Source organism: Lutzomyia longipalpis, chromosome 1, assembly GCF_024334085.1.
Source record: "Lutzomyia longipalpis isolate SR_M1_2022 chromosome 1, ASM2433408v1".
Lineage (NCBI taxonomy): Eukaryota > Metazoa > Arthropoda > Insecta > Diptera > Psychodidae > Lutzomyia > Lutzomyia longipalpis.
The window spans coordinates 9,507,291-9,525,943 of NC_074707.1; the positions used below are offsets into that span (position 1 = coordinate 9,507,291).

Sequence of the window (18,653 nt, forward strand, 5' to 3'; positions counted from 1 at the left end):
CTTTCCTTCCCTATTGGTGAACGCGGTGGAGCAGAAGAAGGGGGGCAACGTCAAGACGATCCCACCGTACAAACCCATAACGCACGAAACGGGCTCGAGTGATAGCCCGTCGTCGCCGGAGAAGGAGAGTGAGGCTCCAGCGGCGGGAGGGACGCCGGCTCAGAAGCCATCTCAGCCGAACACTGCCACTGTTACTGCATCAGCACTGCCAACGTCGGCGTCCTCGTCGAAGCAACGGAAATCCAGTTCAGCATCCAAAGGGGCTGCTCTGTCAAATGCTGCAACCTCCTCGGCAATCCCCACGGCACCAGGAAGTTCAGCGGGTGCTCAGCAGGTTGCACCAGCACTCCCAGGATCCAGTACAACGCCTCCTGTGACTGGGACGGCTGGGGCGGGAGCTTCTAGCACGGGCAAGACGAGTTCCTCGAGTGGGAGCTCAAAGGACAAGGAGAAGCACAGCAGGAGTGCAAATAAGGTGTCTGGGAGTAAGGACAAAGGAGATTCATTTCGCGATAAATCCTCCAAGTCATCGTCAAAGGGGAAGGATGATTTTGGGGCAAGTTCCCTCGGGGTGGGGCATAAATCTTCAGCTCCGGGTGGGAATGTGGGTGACAAGGGGGGCGTCCTGGTGTCAACACCGTCAACAACAACGACAAAATCCAGCTCAATAATTGCCCCGTCAATCCTCCAGAGCTCAAAGGAACTCATGAGCTCCTCCAAGGAGACTCCGGGAAAATTCACCACGTCCAACTTCACGGAGAGCGTCGTTGTGAATTCCGAATCAGTATTTGGCAGTGACAGCAGTAAAGGCTCCACGAGCTCTGTGTCCTCGACGGTGGCGAAGAAGCGGAAGGCGGACACGGGGAAGGCAACGAGTGAGGATTCCAACAAGTGAGTAGTCATAGTCTGGGGAGATGGTTCAACCATCTCAGCATGTCCGGCGTCCAATTTCTCCTCTACAAATGAAGTCCCGCGTGTTTATCCTTTTGCAGGGATCTCATCAAGGATGTCTCCGTCACGCTCATTCCACTCAGTTCGGTCGATAAGCTTGATCTGAGCGACATTAAGAAGGTAGAATTTCTCTTTTTCTTTAATATTTAAAAAATCAGTTAAAATAAAAAATTTACTGGTAAGCTGACCAAGCTTACGAGAGCTGTGTTTCTTTCAGTGTTACCAATTTTGTGCACTAGAACGCAAATTAATTTAAATCCGCGCAAAGTTGGGAAAAGTAGAAAAGACTAGTGCAGCAGATCCGGCGTTTAATGTCGAAATAATGAAACTAAGACATGTGTAAGCCCAATTGTTTCAGGATAGGCTCAGAATTTGATCCTGATCAATTTCCCGTTGAAATTGGAGTCATACATATTGAGGGATTTGAGAAAGGGCCTCATGTTGATTTTCCCATATGTTTTTTCCAGGAATTTAAAAAAAAATTCTACAAGTGGCGCCACGGGTGGCACCAAAAATAAATTCAAATTGACAGGGTTGGGCGGTTTGTTTACATTTTTATATGTAAACAATTCCTTTTTACATACTTTTCTTTACATTTTTATTTTACATAAATAGTGTGAAGAAAAATTGGTAGCAGAATATATTTTTAATTGATAAAAAATATATTTATTTTGTAAAATTATGCAAAGAATCTTGATCAGAGACAAAATTGTAAAGTAAATTTTAATACATTTATGATTTTATTTGACATTATTCAAAAGTTTTAAAAATACAGATAAAATTAATTTGTTAAGGATTCATAAATTCACATTCTTTTATGGGAAAGTTAATAATAATAACATTTTTACATTTTTGTATACAAACATATTTTGCATGTTTTTTACACGTAAAATGTAAAAATCATGTAAACAAATAATTGCGACAAATATGCGTAATAAGTGCATAAAAATCAGCCAAAGGGCAGTACGATGTGAAAAAAGTGCATTTTTTGTTGTCGCATTACATTCTGAGGTGTTTTTCATGCGGAAAACTCCCCTGGAAAAAGTGATGTTTTCCACCTTTTTTGGCCACAAAAAATGCACTGTTTTTCACATCGCACTGCACTTTGGATTATTTATATGCACTTATCACATATTGTTTTTTAATAAAAATGCATAAAATACACTAAAAACATAACACGCACTAGTGTTATGCACTAATACATTCTTTGAAAAAAAAGTAATGAAAAACATAAATTTGTGAACCTAAATTTATTTTTATGACCACTCGTTGCGCCATATTTGTTCAATTTTATTCCAATTCTTGGAAAACTGTATGGCGAAAATTAGCAGGGAAAGTGCTCAAATCCCTCAACCTGTATGACCCCAATTTCAACGGGAAATTAATCAGAATTAAGTTTTAAGCCGATTCTGAGAAATTTGGGTCTACACATATCTTTTTAAAATTATTTTGAGGTTGAGGTTAGAAAACCTTTTACTTCTGCTGAACTAGTCATACCCAAAGAAATGTTTAGAAGGCCATATCTCGAGAACGGATCCATAGATTTTCATAAATTTTTTTTTATTCGAAAGGTCTTGAAGTCAGCTATAACATATCGTAAAAAATACGTAGCCATTTTCAAAATTTTCGTGTTCGAAATTTTCGAAAATTTTGATTTTGACTTTGGCGCCTCTTGTGGTCATTTCTCGAAGTGGAAATGTTCTAGACATTTGTAGGTTTTTACGAAACCTTTCATTTGTGCTTGAGTTGATCAAAATCGGACTTGTAGAACCCGAGATATGACATGTTAGAGTTGGAACTCAATATTTTCAAAATGGCGACATAATTTTTTTGATTTTTTTTTCATATAAATAGATGTTATAATAGGCTATAATATATCAAAATTTGAAGCAAATCGATAATGGCGCTTTCGAGATATTCATCGAAAACTCATAGAAAATTTTGTTTGCTGATTTTTGGCCCTCTAGCGGTCATTTTTGAAACTTCGTATGTTCTAGAGAGTTGTAGGGTTTGTTGAGATCTTTCATTTGAGCCCGAGTTGATCAAAATCGGTCTAGCCGTTTTCGAGTTAGGGTCGATTTTCGATAAAAAATTGTGGCAGACATATTGACTAAACGGTTTGACCGATTTTCGAAAATGAGGTATCGTTGGAAAGGTATTGATTGCCCCTACAACATATCAAAATTTCATATCTCTAACTTTAATAGGGGCTGAGATAAAGCGAAAACAAAATTTTGAGGTTGGATTTTACCTCATAATCTGATGTCTTCCGATCGATATTTAAACTTTTCCGTTTATCCCAAGTCTCTATCACCGTTCTCTTGCATTTTAAGTTTATGATCCGGTCGCTTACGTTTTTTTTTGTAATGTTGGGAAGGGACTCTAATTCATGCTCATCCCAAGTTTGAGCCCGATCTGACGACTTTCGATTTTGCTCGGTACGCACTGTCTGAAAGAAACACAACTAAAAAACTTTTGAGAGCTGTAACAAACAAGCTTGAGAGTTAAAAGAAGGTTCGTGGGCGATGAATTTTTTGCTAATTGCATCGCCACGAAGAGTTTGCTTTCACTTTTATTACAACAACAACAACAAAATGATCTTTAGGTGCGGACAGAGACAGCCACATCGTCGCCCTCACTTCAGGGCACGCATGATGGCAATTTGGGGAATCCGTTGATGGCATCGTCCGCAACAACACTGGCAATGTCGAAGCAGCACATGATGGGCACGCAGCAGCCACTTGTTGTGCAACCGGCAACGTCAATCATCAAGCCGCCCATTATGAAGGATGTGGGCGACCTGGGTAGGGTGCAATCGTCTGTGTCTCCCTTTGCAGCTGTCTCAGCGCCACCGGAGACAACGACGCAGAGTATCAGGGTATCGGTGCCACTGTCAACGGCCTCGGTGGCGGGAATAAGTCTCCCAACAAGCAACAATAACTCCTCCTCCTCCTCCTCCTCAGTGGGTCTCATGTCGCCCAGCACGAGTACAGCCACGAGCCATGGGAGCCTCTTCCAGCAGGCTCTTCACAATCGTTCAGTTGAGCAGGTTGGAGCATTTGGCATGGCAGCAGCACGAATGGGGCAGCAGCAGCAGCAGCAGCAGCAACAGATGGTGGGAAGTCGAGCAAGTCCAATTGTTCAAGTTCCCTCCGCGCATCCCAATGTTATCCTGCATCAGGCCACGCTGGAGCGACAATCACCGCTCGTGCAGACTGCCTCCGCATCGCCACACCTGCCACACACGCCCGTGATGGAGCAGAGTGCCCCACCGGCGGGTTCTGTCACCACTGCCATGCAGAATCTCTCACCCAGCATGCACGGGCAGCTCATTGCGTCCGCCAATGTGGCCGCCGTCCATCAATCCGATAGTGGCATGCTGAAGATTACGTACGAGAAGCAAGCACAGCCTCGTGTCACGCCCACCCCTATGCAGGATGAACCTCAACAGCTCTCCGGACGACGATCGAGGTAAGAATGTTTCTTCCTTTTTTTATTTCCCCGTCGTTGTGTTTTCTTTGATTTGTTTTTGTGTGCTCCCTCATTCATTTTTCCCAACACCTTTTGGGTTTGTTTTTCGTGCAAAATATTCATATCAATGGACTGTTAGAGAGAGACCTTCTAAATCATTTTTAAATTGATTTAGGTTTAAGGATGATTTGTGGAGAACTTTGAAATAGATTGGGAATAGATTTGAAAGGGTTTATAGGTTTTGTGAAATAATGTTGAGAAATAAGATTTTTTAAAACAAACTGGGGTGAATAGGATACAATAGTGTAGCCAGGATAGATTGTTTGTATTGATGGATGTCTAAGAACCCTTAAAGTTTAGAGATTTATGAGTTTTTTCTTTAAAGATGAAAAGTGTTTTTTCTATGTTAAAAATTACACGATTTTCAAAGGTTTTTGAAACGTCAAACGTTTTAAGAGAAACGTCAAATTAATTAACGTTGTATAAAAAAACTCCAAAGTGCGTAAAAGTTTTTCAAAAAAAAAATTATATAATTAATCATAAACATTTTAGGGACAGCAAACGTTTAAAGATAAATTTCAAAGTAAAAGAAACTTCAAATTTTAAAACAGAAAAACGTCAAACTCTTTAAAGGTAACGTAACTCTTTAGATCTCTAAAACAAACTTTAATTCTTCCTAGTGGAAAGAAGAACGCGTTTAATGTTGAAAAATAATGTTAAATTACATAAAAGATAAAAGACATTTCCGGTATTTCAAACACTAGAAAAGATATTCAAAAAAAAGTTTTGTGCTTATTTTTGAACACCCAGAAGTAAAAAAAGACAAACGTTAAGAAAGAAACGTCAAATTAAAAAAAAATTCAAGACGTTAGAATAAACGTTAAACGTATCTGTGTGAAAAAAGAATGTTAAAACGTTAAGTAAGAAACGTCGAACTTTGGAAAAAAGAACAAAAAATAGAGAAGAAAGGACGAACATTTTATGACCATCAAACGCTACAAAAGAAACGTCAAATTCTAAAAATCACAGCTAAAAGAAATGTCTAACGTTTCTGTTTAAGAAAGTACTTTAAACGTCTAAAAATAATGTCAAATTTTAGGAAAAAGACGCAAAAGACATGAAATAAACGTCAGAGTTGATGAAAAAACGTCAAAAAGAATAAAATTTGTTTTAGGGAAGAAAACCTTGAACGTTTTAGGATCATCAAACGTTAAGTTAGAAATGTCAAACTTCTGATTAAAATGTCAAGTTTTTTGTTAGAAAAAAAAACGTTAAATGTTTTAAAAGTAATGTCAAACTAAGATTTTTTAAAGGAAATAAACGAGAAAGTTTACCAAAGAAACGTAAAACTATAGAATAAACATCAGACGTAAATAGAGAAATGTCAATGTTTGGAGTCATCAAACGTTAGAAAAAAAAACAGAAAACGCTGAAAAACTTAAATTTTTAGTTTGTTTTTAAAGACTTTTAATATATTTAATAATTTGATAAATCTTTAAGAATTTTTAGCGGCATTAAACGATACATTAGGCGGTTCTAATCACCTCGTTGATTCTATTCACCCCATTTCGTAGTAATTACAAAGTTTTTTAACTTAAAAAAATATATATCGATTATTTTAAAAAAAAAATGAAAGAAAAACTCTTATAAAAAAATGAAACAAAGCAAAATATTTTTTAACTGAGGCAAAGTTCATTATTTTTCATAGTTTCAATCGAATATTTCAAAAATAGCAGGCCGTGTACGCGACTCAATTTTTGTATGGAATTCTTTGGTAAAAAATGAAGTTGGACTGCGCTTTTTTAATGACAGCATCAATCTCAAATCCGTTTGTACTATTAAATTCTACAACTAATAACCTACAAAATGATAGATTCTCAGCGTGCGATCAGAATTCTAAATGTCAAAAAATTAAAATTTTATTTCCAAAGGCGAAAAATTCCCATACAAAAAGTGAGCCATTTTTGCTCTTCAACTTCAAAACAAAGTAGACCGTGTACAGGGCCTGAAAAATAGAGATTAGATTAGATTAGATTAGATTTTATTGACGGGTCCTCCCACATGCTTCAGACGCTTTCGCATCCATCTTAGCGTTGTGGGAGGATCCAGAAAAATAGAGATGATGGGTGGTATTCTAGGATAGAGACACCTTTCAAGATCAAGATAAAAATCAAAATAAAAACCAAGACTGTCGGTATTCTACTTTACGACGAATTATCCAGGAAAGTAAAATCAAAATTTGCGTTATCCTACTTGTCAGTTTCTTGGTTTCAGCTTCGCGCCAAGAAAACTTTAGCGATATCTCTTTCTAACGCATTAAATTTTTCTATTACGCTATCTCGTTCGCTCTCGGATGACAATTCAACGAAATTTAAACACTTTATGGGAATTTTTTCCTTATGACCATTACATGCAGGAGCCTTGATTGTATAATCTCGGCTATTATTCCCAGGCATTATCGCTCCGGGAATAGAATAAATATTGTCGGAGAGGTGCTTTTCTGCTATGATAATTTGGTGGTAACTGTACCCCCAAAATTTTGAATTTTTCTTAGGAATCGTGGTCACTTCTTCTTGCTATTGATGGAGTGACCTCCGGATTAAGGATCTCATCCCAGGATTGTCGTATCCTGGACAATCCTAGGATTCTGGGGCAATTTTTTAAATTTTTTCCAGGATTACTGGTCACTTCTCATTGGTAATGATAAAGTGACCTCCGGATTGGGGATCTCATCCCCGGATTGTCACATCCTGGACAATCCTGAGATGCTGGTGCAAAAATGTTTGTTTTTCGCCGGAATTGTGGTCACTTCTCATTGGTAATGATAAAGTGACCTCCGGACTAGGGATTTCATCCCAGAATTATCAAGCCCTGGACAATTAGGGAATGCTGGTGCAAAATTGTAGTTTTTTCGCCAGAGTAGTGGTCACTCCAACATTACTAATGGGAAGTGACCATAAATCCGGCGAAAATCCCACAATTTTGCACCAGCATCCCCTAATTGTCCAGGACTTGATAATCCTTGGATGAGATCCTGAATCTGGAGGTCACTTCATCATTACCAATCAGGAGTGACCACAATTCTGGCGAAAAACCCACAATTTTGCACCAGCATCCCAGGATTATCCAGGATGTGACAATCCTGGGATGAGATCCCCAATCCGTAGGTCACTATATCATTAGCAAGATGGAGTGAACACAAATCCGGCAAAAACACGTCATTTTGCATCTGCATCCCCTATTTGTTCAAGAGTTTTCATATCTCCCATAGCGAATTTACTTTGCCTTTACCTCATTTAAAAACCAAGTTTTTAGGCAACCTCTGAACAGTCTTGGAATTTTACATAAATCCAAGACATTTTACGTTATAATAAGACCGTAAATCTCTATCGTAGAATACAGAATCTTGGAATATTTTTATCCAAGTCTCTTTTGACAACTCATTTTGTAAATCTTTATTTTGATTTTGATTCGTATCTCAGAATACTAAAAGTCTTGGAAGTTGTATGAAGAAACAAGATTTTTAGGTTATGGTTCGACCGTAAATCTCTATCTTAGAATACCAAAACTTGAAATATTTTGAATTTCCAAGATTATCCTGAAAATTTCTTGGAATATTAAAGTAGAATACCAAATCTTGGTTTTTTTCTTTATTTTGATCTTTATATTTATCTCAGAATACCGCCAGATTTTTAATAATTCTTTTGATTTTTAATAATAAGGGATTTTTTTCCTTGTTAATTGACTAGAATTGATTTTTATAGGAAAACTAAAAATGTTTAAGCTTTTAAAAATATTTTTCAATTGAAAGAATTAAGTTAATAACATTTTGAAAATTAATCAAAATAATTCAATAATTAATTTTCAGCCGAAAAAATATTCAATTTGAAAATCAAACTATGAGATAAAGACAAAAAATTGTTTATTTATTTAATTTATTGAAATTCAATCCCCAAATTAATTAAGTTTTTTTTCTGCTTGCTCAGTCAGCAAAAAGCGCGTTGAATTCGTTGAATTTGCAAAGTCCAACTGATATGAATATTCTCTTCTCTTCACCATCAGCTTAAATGCTTAGCAAATTAAATAAACAAAATTTACTAACATGCGCTAATTTCTTTTCTTTTTGCATTCCTCCCTCACATTAATCACTCACTAATATTTTTCTTTTTTTTCAACCTTTATTCCTCTTTAATTTTCTTCCCATTTCTAAAAATGCTTGAAAAATAAATAAAATTTTGGTTGTTTTTTTTTGTTAACATTTGTGGCGATCATCTTTGTAATCTCTTGCTTCCATTCATCTTTCCTTTGGCTTTCTCCACGCAAAAATCAAACCATTAAAAAATGCAAAAAAAACCGACTTTTGGTTTGTAAAAAAAAACACACAAACATGCACATTCCCACTATGCCAAACAAACAAACAAACAAACAAATGTCCATGTAGTAAGTCACGCTCATCAAAGAAACGTCCAACATCGGCATCATCATCATCAAGCGCATCGGCGTGTAGCAAGAATTTGGTGAAGTTCGATTCAACAACTGAATGTACTTTTTCACTCACAAATAGTAACGCCGCCGCGGCAGCTGGACTCAATCACGGCGGCGATTTGATGGGTGGCGCGGGGATGACTTTCGGTGTGGAGCCGCAAGTCGCCGCCAAGGCACCCCGGGCGGCGACGCGTGCCCAAATGAGTGACACGCCACCGCCTCATTCTACTTCCAGGACACCCGATACGTCCACAAACTTCGGCACAGCCTCCGCGGCGTCAGCCACGTCCTTTGGGGGGCTCAAGTTTACGTATGAATCCCAACCGGGAACGTCGGCGGCCACAACGCCGGCTGGGGCCAGTATGGTGGCCACATCAACGGCTCCAGCTGTGCTTCTGCCCAAGGATTCCCCACCAAGTAGCCCTGGGTCGGAAGCAGGAGGTGCCTCGACGCGCAAACGGAGCAGGAAGCAGGCAACAACAACAACGAGCCAACAACCACCAGTGCAGCAGCAGCAGCAGCAGGAGTCCAAAGAGCAACTGAAGATATTCCAGAATGGCATCCACGTCACTCATATGCTGGGAAATCAACTCAATCCCGCAAGTAGTGTGGCGCAGAAGATGTCGGATCAGCTGCACATGGAGATTGAGGCGCACAGTGTCTACACAGCACCTGCCATGGATACGAGTCCGCAACTTGTGGGACCACCATTCCCCGGGAAACAAGCCCCGTACACGAGTAGCAAAGCAACAGCCTCACAGCAGGGACCACCGTCGTTGACAACAATGCTGGGAGCGGGATCGGGGTCGTCAAGTGGCTCCGGGACGACGCCGCAGAGTCTCGAGCAACTCCTGGAGCGACAATGGGAGCAAGGATCTCAGTTTCTAATGGAACAAGCGCAGCATTTTGACAGTAAGTCGCAAAGAAGATTGAAAGAAAAAAGTTTCCGGAAGGAATTTTTCTTAATTTTCCGGGAATTTGTCGTTGCAGTTGCTTCCCTGCTGTCGTGTCTACATCAACTGCAGACGGAGAATGTGAGGCTGGAGGAACATGTGAACAATCTCGTGGCAAGGAGGGATCATCTTCTTGCTGTTAATGCACGATTAGCAATCCCACTCTCTAATCCAAATGCAGTTACTGGACAAGGTGAGTTTTCTCTTTTTTCTTGCTTTTGATGTGTTAATTTTTTAACCCTTTCATCATCAATGGTGCGAAGTTTGTTTTATGGTTAATCCTTTATTCGCTATGGAAATGATAAGATAATTCTTTAGGAAAAATTAAATTTTTTGCCGCAATTATCAAAATTACGAAAATTTCAAAAATTACTGAAATTTTCAATGAAATTTATGAATTTTTCAAATGTTTCAATAGGTTTTCGGTAAGTTTGAAGTTTTTGAAATAAACGGCAATTTAGAAAAAAAAAATTAACGAATTAGAAAGTTTCCAATTTTTCTGAGTTTATATAAAATAAAATTCAAACAGTTCAACTTCAGAAAAAGATTGTGAAATTTTCAATCAGAATCTGTAATTTTACAGAAATGAAAAAAAATGTTTTGAAGCAGTTTTGAAATTTTCTAAAATAAACGTATTTTCAAAACACTTATTTCATTGTGAAAGAACTTAAAATCTTTAAGAAAAAAAATTGTTGCAATTATAAAAATTACAAAATTTTCAAAAATTACTGAAATTTTCCAACACAGATAAAATGAATTCGTAAAAAGTTCGTCAAATTTCTTGTGAGGTTCCTTTGACAGAAACTCATTTTTGAAGGGTTGCGACATACTTTTTGAGATGACCATGAAACTCAAGTTTCATCTATGTTGAAATATTAACCAAATATTTTTTTTTTAGATATTTTATGATTTATTAAATGGTTCTAGCTCTGGTTCTAATTGAGCTTACATTGCCATGAAAAAAAAATTTGCGAAATATTTTCCAATAATCACCAAAGATCCATTTTATTGTGCCTTACAAGTAGCGACACCTATCGATTGTTTCACAAAAATTCAAAGCTGAAATTTTCGGTGACGTCACTGACCCTCATTCAAACTTCTCATGCCAATTTTACAAAAAAAGCGTATATTTCGGAATCATTTTTCTCTGAGAGGATTGTCCAGGGCTTGATAATCTTGGGAAGAGATCCGCAATCAAACTCTAACAAACCGAATTTTTCAATTTGCTTAGTACAAGCGGGATGGATTCATAAGATTTCTGTAGGTTAAAAAGAGAAAAAAACTGCTCGAAACCTCTCAGAACGAATTACAAACCTTCTACAAACTTGGAGGTGAAAATGACACACTTTGGAGGTAAAATGAGAATTACGAACTTTGGAGGTGGATTCTTACGAACTTTTACCTCCAAAAGGAGTTGAAACCCAATTTTACGAACCTGGAGGTGAACTTCCCCATATAAATGCATGGGAAATTCACGAACCTCACAAGAAATTTGACGAACTTTTTACGAATTTATTTTATCTGTGAAGAAATTTATGAATTTTCCAAATGTTTCATTAACTTTTCGGTAAGTTTGGAGTTTTTGAAATTAATGTTTAGTTAAAAAGAAATATCGAATTGGAAAGATTCCAATATTTCAGCGATATTTAAAATAAAATTCAAACAGTTCAACTTCAGAAAAAGATTTTCAATCAGAGTCAGTAATTTTACAGAAATGAAAAAAAAAAAAATAGGTTTTAAAACAGGCTTTGAAATTTTCTAAAATAAACGTATTTTCAAAACATTTATTTCACTGTGAACGACCGTGCAATTTTCCACATTTGTTTCATTATTTTGAAAGGAATTGATGCCCACTTATATGAAAGATGATCCTCTATCGCAGAACAATTTTAACCCATTCCATCTTGTAGAGGATCAAAAAACATTGAAGAATCGCGAGAGAAACTCCCCAAAATCCACTGGGATCACATCGAAAAGTGCAAATAAAAATTGCCAAAAAATTCAAATATTTCGACGCCATTTGACATTTTTCTCCATATAAAAAATGTTTGAAAACTTTTTTGTAGACTTGTCGCTCATTTTCCGTGGAGTTTTTTTCTAGTCAAAATAAATGTTTATTATTTCGTTTCTGGAGTGATTTATACATCTGAATCAGGTGATCCACAGCGAAATGAAGCTGAGGGAGGTTGATAGAACCAGCCCCTTGCAAATCAAAACAAATCTTTTTACATTTCTTGGGCCTCTTTGGCAGTGAGAATTTAAGCAAATCTTACCGAGTTGAATCCCATCCAGCGCAATATACCTGATTCGGATGAAGAAATCAGTATGGTGGTCAGTATCCGGAAACATTCGACGGAGTCATCAAGTAAATCATGACCAGCACGGAAGACATTTCTGAGAGTCGCAGAACTAACTGCCCTCAAAGCTATTCTGGGATTCCTCCGGAAAGTCTCCTTCCGCGGATTGTAACACTGAGGAAGTCCACAAAATCTTCATCACCGTCTTCCCATACATCTTCCCCAAGAGCAATGACTTCCTGGAGCTGGCAAAAGTGAATCTCAACTCTCATTTTGCCTCTCAGAGTTCTTTTCTGCAGAATGTCCATGAGGTTTTGCTGTAGAAATTGGGACTTCCGGAAGCGAAACATTTGCTCCGGCACGTTGAAATTGAATCAATGGGCAGTGAACAGAAATTCTATGCCCTCCTCCTTGTTGCATCCGCTCTCGAGGAGGCTGCAATGTCAAGAAAGACATCCGGAAGTCTCATGAAATTATTCACAGCAATAAACTCCCAATGAGTTTGTTTTCTCAGTGCTTTGAGAGTATCATTAGATGCACAGACTTCCACGGAGCAGAAGATTTCACAGATTCAGATGTAGAAATCACTCCAGAAACGAAATAATAAATATTTATTTTGACTAGAAAAAAACTCCACGGAAAATGAGCGACAAGTCTACAAAAAAGTTTTGAAACATTTTTTATAGGGAAAAAAACGTCGAATGGCGTCGCAATATTTGAATTTTTTTGCAATTTTTATTTGCACTTTTCGATGTGATCCCAGTGGATTTTGGGGAGTTTCTCTCGCGATTCTTCAATGTTTTTTGATCCTCTACAAGATGGAATGGGTTAAAATTGTTCTGCGATAGAGGATCATCTTTCATATAAGTGGGCATCAATTCCTTTGCAAAGTTTCCTAACAATTGTTGCATTTTCCGATTGATTTACTAAATTTTCAATAAAGAATGAATTTTTCAAACAGCTTTTACAATTTTCTAAAAAACGATTTTTTCCAACATTTCTTTCAAGAAAATTTCGAATTTTTCATTTCATGAATAGGTACCTATTTTTTTTTAAGATTCTCGAGTGAAATAAAGCAGTTTTCGAGGAATTAATAAAAAGAATTGCTGCAAATCTTTTTAATGCAATTTATGAGAAAGTTTCGAATTTTTCAAATTGTTTTATTAATTTTCAAGAAATTTACGAATTTTTCAAGCAACTAATAAACAATTTTCGTGAATTATACGATTTTTTTTAACAAAAAGAATATCATTCAAAAAATGTTGTATAAAATCCTAAGATATTTATGAATTTTTCAATCAGGGGCTGCAAATATTGCTAGACTTATGAATTTTTCGTTTATTTCCTTTCATATCCAGTAAATTAAATTACTTTAATTGATAATATTTTTTCTTTAATATTTATTGCAATATTTGGAAGAAAATTAATATTCGTTTTATTTTTAACAAGATAAATCGATATTATCAATCACTAATTAATAGCTATCGAACGATAATATCAATTATTCTCTCGAAACTCCTTTTATACGTTCCTCGAAGCATTGTTCTGTCTTTCCAACATAGATACAAAGACATTGTACTTCAATTTCTTCCTTTGAAAATTACATCTAAATAAAATTTGACTAATTTATTTTAACACAATAAAATATTTCTCATGTCAAATTAAATTTTCTTTTATTTTCCCATCAAAAATTATTTTTTTTTAATTTAGTTTTAATTGGGAAGCAAGAGAAATCAATTTTAATCCATCAAATTTTCCAAAATTATTTCCCATTGACAGCAATCAACACCAATTTTCCATCTCTCTCCTGAAGTATTTTCCATTGATTGTGGGAAATTGTTGTCAAGAGTAGTTAATGTTGGTGACAGGATAATGGATAAGCCTCCCCCCCCCCTGACAATTCTCTTTGGAATAATTAACTCATTTTTGTTTATCAATGAAACAATTTTTTGCTGTGATTCTTTTGCAGGAAGTTGATGAAATGATTGTTAGTTAGAAAAGGAATTTTCAGAATTTTCCATCAATTCTGGGAAATTGTTTTAACGAAAATTTCCCCGCAAAGTGTCGCTTTGCAACTTATTTATTCAAATTGTCATTGATTTCTCTTCTCATTCCTTTGATTTTTGTTGTAGCTCGTCCACCTGTGTGGGTGGAAATTGCATTGGGGTGGGGTAAAGTTGTCCGTTTAAGGGTGCAATTTGTGCAATTTTAATCGATATTTTGCTGGAAAGAACTTTAAAGGAAATTAAGGAATTTTTTTTAAAGGGAAATCTCTCGAATTTGTTGTTTTCAGTTCAATTTAATAGCATGAACGTCAATGGACCTACAGAGGTGGCTGTTTCAGCGGCGGCAGGACGAACAAGTCGTCCATCGGCATCGGGGCAGCCGTTTGGGGTGCAACAGCCGGCGGGACAGCAACCACCTGCTCAGCCACCCCAGGCGACACTCCAGCAGATCCCAGTGGAGAATGGAGTTGATTTTCGACATTCAGCCGTATCTGCCGTCACAATAACGTCCCATCAGCCTCCCAGTAGCAGCAATGTGAGGTGAGTGGGGCTCCTTTCTTGTCTTTTCTTGTTTGAATTTTCTCCTTTAATCTCCAACCCCTTTTTGTTGGGGTTTAAGTCTGCTTTTAACACACCTTTGAATGAAAAATTAATCTATCATGAATTATTGAGTTTGCTTAATGCAAATTTGCCGGCAAGTATGTTAAAAGACGGAGGATAGTCTTGAGAAATATATTTTGATAAATGAAAAGTCTTTAAAAAAATATAAAGATTTTTTAGGGAAAACAAAAAAAAGAGTAAAAAATCAGAAAAATCAAAAACTAAGCTTTAAATAAGTTTAAAAAAAAACACTGAAAACGTTAAAAAATAACGAAGAGGATTTAAGGAAAAAATCGGAAAAATAATGAAAATTTTAAAACTATCTACATTTACATGAAAAGTCCTCGAATATCATGAAAACAAAATAATAAAAAAAAATATAAAAACTCGAAAATTTTGAGAGTACAGAAATTAAAAAAAAAGATAAAAAGTAACGAACAAATAAAAAGAATAAATAAGAAAACAAAGATTAAAATAAATACCTACGTGAAAATTTGTGAAATAGTATAATACGATGGCTTTAAGTCCTTCATCAGGTCTACTAAAAAAAATCAAGAAAAAAAAACATTTTAAACTCGGCTGAATAGTTGTCTGGAACGTAGGTGACAACCTGTGATAACTATTTTATTTTTGAAGCCAGAATTTTAAGAATATAAAAAATCTTATTTTTTTTATCAAGGGGCTTTAAAAGTAAAGTTTATTTCAAAATCTTTCAAATTAAAATGTTCATTAATTCACCTAATTTTACAAAAAAAACTCAATTCTACAACCTTTATTACAATTTGTTAAATCATTTCTCTTATTAGGAAAAGAGTCAGTGAAATAGATCTTTATTGATTTGTTCTTATTCAGAGACTATAAAATGTTTTTTTTTTCATTAAAAATAATTAAAATTTCCTTTTATAAAATTTATCCATCAAGTTTTGATACAATCTCTGCGGAATTCCTTTTACCTGTTGAATATCTTCTTTGATCTTTCTGTAAGAAGAATCTTCGTACGTCCTGAAGACTTTACGTAAACCTACGTCTTCGTAGAGTTGCTTAACTATCTGAACAGACTTTTCGTCTTTCTTCCCATAAGTTTCCTTCAGAATTTCCTTTTGTGCTTCATTGGCACGTTCCAAGAATGCTGCAACGAGCCACGTGCACTTGTTATCCTGAATATCAGTTCCTACTTTGCCTGTAACGGCTGGATCACCGTAGCAGTCTAAGAAATCATCTTGGTTTTGCATGAAAATTCCAATTTCATACAGAACATTCTTTGCATCTTTCAAAGCTTGCAAATTCCGACTGTCTATTAGGTTTAGGGCCAATTCAGTTGGTGTATAGATGGAAGAATGAGCTGTTTTCTTTGTTGCAATCCGTCTAACTTGCTCCATTGTGAATGTTAAGACATCCTGATGCATAGTGGAGAGTTCCATGTTCTCCCCCATCGAGGAAATTAAAATAGCTTTATGAAATGCTTCTTGGAGACCTCCGTAGCATTGCATAGAACCAAATTTTTTCTTAAGTACCTCATAAACGAGGGCTTGAAGCAGTATGCCGTCATTGATGGCTGTCATCCGGACATCATCGAGTTTATACCAACATGATTTTCCTCTTCGGGTTGTACTCCCATCAATTATATCATCCAAAATTATGCTGAACCCATGAAACTAAAGCATAGAGAAGAGATAATTCTGTAAATTTTACTTAAGAAAATTGAGATTCTTTTACGGTTTTAAATACCACTTCAAAGCACCATCCCAGGAAGATAGATAATGCTCTATTAGCTTCTGTTAGTGCAGCTTTTGGAGCCATTTCCGCAAATGCATCCATAACCATTTGGCAACGATTTTTCTTTCCGCCATCATATACATTGTAGTTCAATAACTGCAAAAAAATAACCTTCATGTAGAAAATTAGGGTTAATCAGAAAAACTAAAAATCGCAAATTGAAATACAGACTCTAAAATTCATGAAGTTTCGTTTTTTTTTAGGTAAAGGAAAATCGTCTTAAGTCAGATCTGAATTTATCTAAACCAGAATAAACTTCTTTAAGCTAGACTATAGTTTTCTTCGATCTAGGTTTATGTTTTTAAAGTCAGTCCTAAGATTTTTAAGCAAGACCTTTGTTTTGGACTAGATTTGAGTTTTTTTTTAAGGTCAGGCTTTTAAGGTCTCAAGGTTTGATCAGAATGAACTGAGTCTAAATGCTTCTTAAAAGTCTGACCTAAAGGAACTAAGGTTCGGCTTAAAAAGGTAGGCCTGGCTTAATGAATGTCCTAACTCTGTATCTTAAGTCAGGCTTAAGTTTTCAAGTCAAACTTAAATTTTTTAAGGTGTTACATTTGCCTTACAATTGTTTAGATAGATAGATAGATTGTTTAGATAGATAGATTGTTTATTTCACTCGAAACTGTGCATACATATAATTTTACATCAAGTAAAAGTGAATTTCCTAATATAATTTTGAAACTAAACCGCACAGAATTGAGGATTACCTCCAGACGAAACTAATGGAAAGTTTGTGTGTCGGAGGGAGCCTAAAAGAAGCGCTATTAGAATACAATTATTTTTTAACTAACAAAAGTGCCTTTCTCAGTTATAATTAATAAGGGGAAAAAAATGAGTCCTAATGTCAAGAATTAAGGGGGAAGCATTACTTGGCGGTTTAATGAAAAAGATAATTCAAAAATTTCATTCAACTTATTTTAGATCAATTGAAGAATTGATCATGATCTCACGATCATTTTTCGACCTCTTTATCAAAACGATAGATAAAGCTTTCAAAGTTGTAATAGTTAAAAACAGGCTAGGTCCAGAATGCACTTAACACTACCTCAGCATGACCTAGATTAAAGAATTTTCAATTATCTTACCCGTTCAATGTGTTTTCCAGTTCCATATGCCCCATAGCTTTCACCAACAATTTTCATTTCCTTTAAAAAATCTAAGAAAATTTCTTTTTGTTATTCTGGGTAAATTCTAAAGTTCTAAAGTTTATGAAATATATGAAATACGATAAATGATCTTTTTTGTTTTGGATATTTCAGATATTTTTCAATTTCAATTAGAACTAAGTTTTTCTGACATTTTTCTATTCGTTTTTGGATCGTATTTTAATTTTTTTTTGTCAATTTTAGGTTTATTTTAATAAAAAAAACTAACATGGATAATGTGAATCAATTAGCTTTCTTCTATCACCGAAACCTTTTGGATATTCACTCACACAATAGTTTCTTTTGAGATAAATCTTTGAACCACAAATAATTTTAAATTGAAGTGAATTTGTTGAAAATATTTTTCTCAGAGAAATCATTTTTTAAAATCTTCTGTCTCTGCACTTTTAAATTCAAACCCAAATGAATGGAGAAGTTCTACCACGTTATGGTTTATAAAGAAATGACATTACTCTTCACAAGGGGTGTTAATCTGAATGAAATTATTCGGTTTTTCGGAAAATTCTCGATTATTCGATAAATATTCTAATGAGTTGATAAAGAAATCAAAATATTGGTTTTTTAGTCTCAAAATGGTTCAGAATGAGAAGCAGAAGCCTAAAGAAATATTCAATTCAAGCCTCATATCGACTAAATTTAAGCTGAATAGTCATTACAACACCTAATAATGTTAAACTCAAGCCTAAAAAAGATTAAATTCAAGCATAAAAATATTTTTTAGTTCTAAAAGGCAGAGATTGAGGAAAAAAAGCATAAAAAATATTTAATTCAAGTATAGAAAGGATTCATAGTAGTAAATTCAACCCAAAACTTGGTTTTAAGCCTAAAAGTTTTTGATCGTCAACCTTAGAAAGGTAGTCTTCAATTGCAAAAAGTTCAAAAAAATATATATATTAATTATAGCCCAAAAAAGACTAAAAAATGAGGCCCAAAAAGTACTAACTTTTT

The 18,653-nt window shown here is 35.6% G+C and overlaps 3 protein-coding genes across 7 annotated transcripts in view; 2 read left to right on the forward strand and 1 right to left on the reverse strand.

The window, feature by feature from the left end:
- The window catches only part of LOC129787507 (C2 domain-containing protein 5), a 970,947-nt gene that overhangs the window by 779,660 nt on the left and 172,634 nt on the right, over positions 1-18,653 (forward strand). The gene's annotated exons all lie outside the window — the stretch shown is intronic.
- The window catches only part of LOC129787404 (protein AF-10), a 31,412-nt gene that overhangs the window by 4,828 nt on the left and 7,931 nt on the right, over positions 1-18,653 (forward strand). For 2 of the 5 annotated variants that reach the window (XM_055822960.1, XM_055822970.1), the window contains exons 4-9: positions 35-891; positions 969-1,071; positions 3,557-4,422; positions 8,864-9,819; positions 9,898-10,053; positions 14,451-14,703. In XM_055822960.1, the coding sequence (XP_055678935.1) occupies positions 35-891; positions 969-1,071; positions 3,557-4,422; positions 8,864-9,819; positions 9,898-10,053; positions 14,451-14,703 (3,191 nt within the window). The remainder of the gene's footprint in view (positions 1-34; positions 892-968; positions 1,072-3,556; positions 4,423-8,863; positions 9,820-9,897; positions 10,054-14,450; positions 14,704-18,653) is intronic. The other 3 variants (XM_055822988.1, XM_055822996.1, XM_055822979.1) reach the window with 3 other exon arrangements.
- LOC129787861 (farnesyl pyrophosphate synthase-like) lies at positions 15,341-16,629 on the reverse strand. Its single transcript, XM_055823687.1, has 2 exons — positions 16,492-16,629; positions 15,341-16,418 (listed from the first exon to the last, which is right to left on the reverse strand). The coding sequence occupies exons 1-2, from the start codon at positions 16,585-16,587 to the stop codon at positions 15,651-15,653; spliced, it is 864 nt and encodes a 287-aa protein (XP_055679662.1). The 5' UTR covers positions 16,588-16,629; the 3' UTR covers positions 15,341-15,650.

What these genes read in the sequence shown, in the direction of transcription:
- LOC129787861 (XM_055823687.1), bottom strand. Translation starts at nt 16,587, where the DNA reads ATGGTTATGGATGCATTTGCGGAAATGGCTCCAAAAGCTGCACTAACA. An exon ending in TGGGATGGTGCTTTGAAGTG is followed by an intron (nt 16,419 to 16,491) that starts GTATTTAAAACC and finishes TCTATGCTTTAG; the next exon opens with TTTCATGGGTTCAGCATAAT.